This window comes from Cupressus sempervirens, chromosome 10 (genome assembly GCF_028749045.1).
Source record: "Cupressus sempervirens isolate cs-2001-9-10 chromosome 10, ASM2874904v1, whole genome shotgun sequence".
NCBI lineage: Eukaryota > Viridiplantae > Streptophyta > Pinopsida > Cupressales > Cupressaceae > Cupressus > Cupressus sempervirens.
The window spans coordinates 603,483,106-603,486,105 of record NC_143127.1 but is presented as its reverse complement, the minus strand read 5'-3'; the positions used below and the strand labels follow the sequence as shown (position 1 = coordinate 603,486,105).

The window sequence follows — 3,000 nt, the reverse complement described above, 5'->3', positions numbered from 1 at the left end:
TCAAATATTCTCTGCAATACGGGAGACTTAACGAAAAAGATAGGTATGGAACTGTTCAATCACACTGAATCGACCGTAAGATCTTGTCAGTACGCAGATTTTGTAAGATTACCGCCTGCGTCATTATATACAGTAAGATTCGATCCTTACAATCACATATCCTCTTCCATCCCAAGTAGAATCTGGAAATTATTTTGCTTCCTACCCACATAAGCGCTATTTAGGTCTTCTATCTGGATAACTTAGTCGATCAGAGCATTTGGATCGGTGGGTAAAAGATTGAATCAGGGAGTGGGTTCTCAAATCTGAATAGAAATATTTTGGGTAACCAAAATTTGGTCGAAAATATTAAGTGGGTGCACAAATCTGTATCGAATTTCGTCGAGTTTGGTTCGATCTGGAGAGATTGGGGCTTAGATTGGGGTTATATTGAAAATTTGGGAGATCTGGTGGGGGAAATTTAGTGGATTCAGATTTGAGCGGGAGAAATTGATCAGGTTTATGAAAAGGGCAAATCAGTAGGGATCTTAAGGGTGTTCTTGGCTATCGGTACTAGTTGGCCGTAGAATTTGTACTACTAGTTCTCTAAATTTTGAAGGGAAAATGGGGCAGAATCACAGAGAGGCCAGTGCGTCTGAATATCATGTACTTGCTGTTGATGACAGTCCCGTGGATAGAAAAATCATCGAACGCCTCTTGGGAAACTCTTCTTACAAAGGTAAATTTTTTAATAAACTGAAAATACGATGTTGTTTGTACATTCTGAGATTTGGGCATTTATTTTTTTAGGGTTAGATGATGCTCTATTTTCTGATGAATTCTTTTGCTGGTTTTGGCAGTGACGAGTGTTGATTGTGTGAGAAAAGCCCTGGAATTTCTGGGTTTGGAAGATGATTGTGAAGGTCTCAATGTTGATGTATGTATTGAATCCAAGTTCCTTGGGCAGTTTATGGGTTTCTGTTTTGGAATTGCTCTCTTCCTTTCAGTTTTGATTGAATCCTTCTTTGTGCGTCTTGTGATGCAGAAAATTAAGGTGAATATGATAGTGACCGACTATAATATGCCGGGGCTCACTGGTTATGATTTGCTTAGGAGAGTCAAGGTATTTAGTCCCTCTTTTTGTTCATGATCATTCTAGTCTGCTTGAAAATTTCAAGTTCATTTGGGAATATGCAAAATGAAATGGGTACTCATTTTTCAATCTCTGGAAAAATTTTCATGTAACAGGAGTCATCAGCGCTCATGGATATTCCCGTAGTGATCATGTCTTCAGAGAATGAGGAGTCACGAACAAGAAGGTAAGAGCTATCTTTCCATTGCATTGTTATTTAAGTTTGATTGCATTAGCCTTCAGGAGTTTAGGGTTTTGAAGGTTCTTTTGTGTTTTTTAAATTGGGTGTAAATGATTTATCATTGGAGTCATCGATCCAAGTTATGATTTGAGGAGGTCAGTTGATATCTGGCAGGAGTTCATTCCAATAATAGGATTTCGATCACATTAGCCTTCCTTAAGTTTTACGTTTTCGAAGATGATGTTTTTTATGTTTTTCAAATGGAATTTGAATGATCTTGATTGGGGTTATTGAGTCAAGATATGAGTTGGGTAGAAATGATTTTGATTGGAATTATCAGTCTAGTTATGAACCAGACTGCTCGAGAGCGAGATTTTCCCCTGATCGAGATTGAAAATGTATCACCTTGATTCCAGACCTCACTAACCTTATGAGATTTGAGATTTTAGTTTATTGGTTTTTCAGTGGCTTTTTGTTTCTGTGAATTTGAGTGTAAATGACTTTTAACTGAATTGATGTTCAAAATATGAATTGGGGAGGTTAGAGATGAAGACCTCCAACATGAAACTGAAAAGAGTTTGAATCTTTGATAAGAATTGCAATGCCATCATTTAATGATCATACTCATATCCTTGCAAACATAAATGAACTAATTCACAATGAATGATTCTGATTCTGTTAATCTTTGTGGCTATGCACACAGGTATCTGTCAGGAGGTGCAGAGGAATTCATATTGAAGCCTGTGCGATCATCAGATGTTGAGAGGCTCAGATCTCACATTCTGAAGAGACAACCATCTTCCTCTTCAAATAAAAGGAAATACATGTCAGACAGCATTTTAGTACAGGCAGAGAGAAGACCGAGACTCAGTGGATTAACAGTGGCCTAAAATTTGTTGTACAGTATTTTTTTTGACAAATTCCTGTGGATCTAATTGAGGAGAGAGCACCCACTGGTTTGGAGGAAATTCTGAAAGATGAAATGCGGAATTTACAAGGGCGAATTGAAGAGGGAGACCCGTATGCACACAAATATGACAGACTTCGACAGATAATTATATATAGATATTTTGATGTACATGTTTAGTGCCATCGATAGAAATCTGAGTAATAGTCTTTAATTTTGTGACAAATAATGAAGGACCAATGTTTGCTCCTGGCAGGGTAAATATATAAACACCCTTACATGAAATATATTGAGAGAGGGCACAATCAAATACACAGGTCAATACGCAAAAGAAACAAATGCAGAGTTATATGCAGAGAAACTAAATGATTGTATATTTTGGTGGTTTTTTGGAAATGATTTCGAGTATACAGGGAACTGATTTATCATAATTGAAATTTTAGTATATTTGTCTGTGATTTTTGCCTAATGTCGATTTGCAAGTAAATTGGCGTTTAGATAAGTGCTGAATTGGTTTGAAACTGGATTTAAATTTGTCGAAATTGAAAACTCCAGAAAGAAATGTTCGTTAGAATTCGCTGGAGACCCGATCTTCTAATGTTGGATGTTTGATTTTGCTAAAGGATAAGAGGTGCATTTTACTTGGATACATACTTGAATGACTTGATGACACAGCAAAAATGATTTAAAACAGATTTAAATTCTAGAAGAATGAATCAAAAAATTGATTTTTAGAATTTGCTTACAACAAAATTTTAATGTCGGACTTTGCTAAAGTATTCACAAACAGGTACTGTGCTT

The 3,000-nt window shown here is 36.3% G+C and overlaps 1 protein-coding gene across 2 annotated transcripts; it reads left to right on the top strand.

Moving 5' to 3' along the window:
• The first annotated feature begins 248 nt into the window (after window positions 1–248).
• On the top strand, window positions 249–2,657 carry LOC149535304 (two-component response regulator ORR3-like). 2 transcript variants are annotated; one of them, XM_089803471.1, is made up of 5 exons: window positions 249–718; window positions 840–916; window positions 1,025–1,102; window positions 1,228–1,298; window positions 1,996–2,657. In XM_089803471.1, exons 1-5 carry the CDS (start codon window positions 604–606, stop codon window positions 2,180–2,182), a joined length of 528 nt encoding a protein of 175 aa, XP_089659597.1. In that variant the 5' UTR covers window positions 249–603; the 3' UTR covers window positions 2,183–2,657. The 2 variants fall into 2 exon arrangements, with proteins under 2 accessions (XP_089659597.1, XP_089659596.1); XM_089803470.1 differs by having other exon boundaries at window positions 840–1,102.
• The last annotated feature ends 343 nt before the right edge of the window (window positions 2,658–3,000 follow it).

Excerpts from the sequence above, each read along its gene's own strand:
- LOC149535304 (XM_089803470.1), top strand. The coding sequence starts at position 604 with ATGGGGCAGAATCACAGAGAGGCCAGTGCGTCTGAATATCATGTACTT. Across the intron at positions 1,103-1,227 it reads ATTTGCTTAGGAGAGTCAAG|GAGTCATCAGCGCTCATGGA; the intron begins GTATTTAGTCCC and ends TTCATGTAACAG. Across the intron at positions 1,299-1,995 it reads GAGGAGTCACGAACAAGAAG|GTATCTGTCAGGAGGTGCAG; the intron begins GTAAGAGCTATC and ends CTATGCACACAG.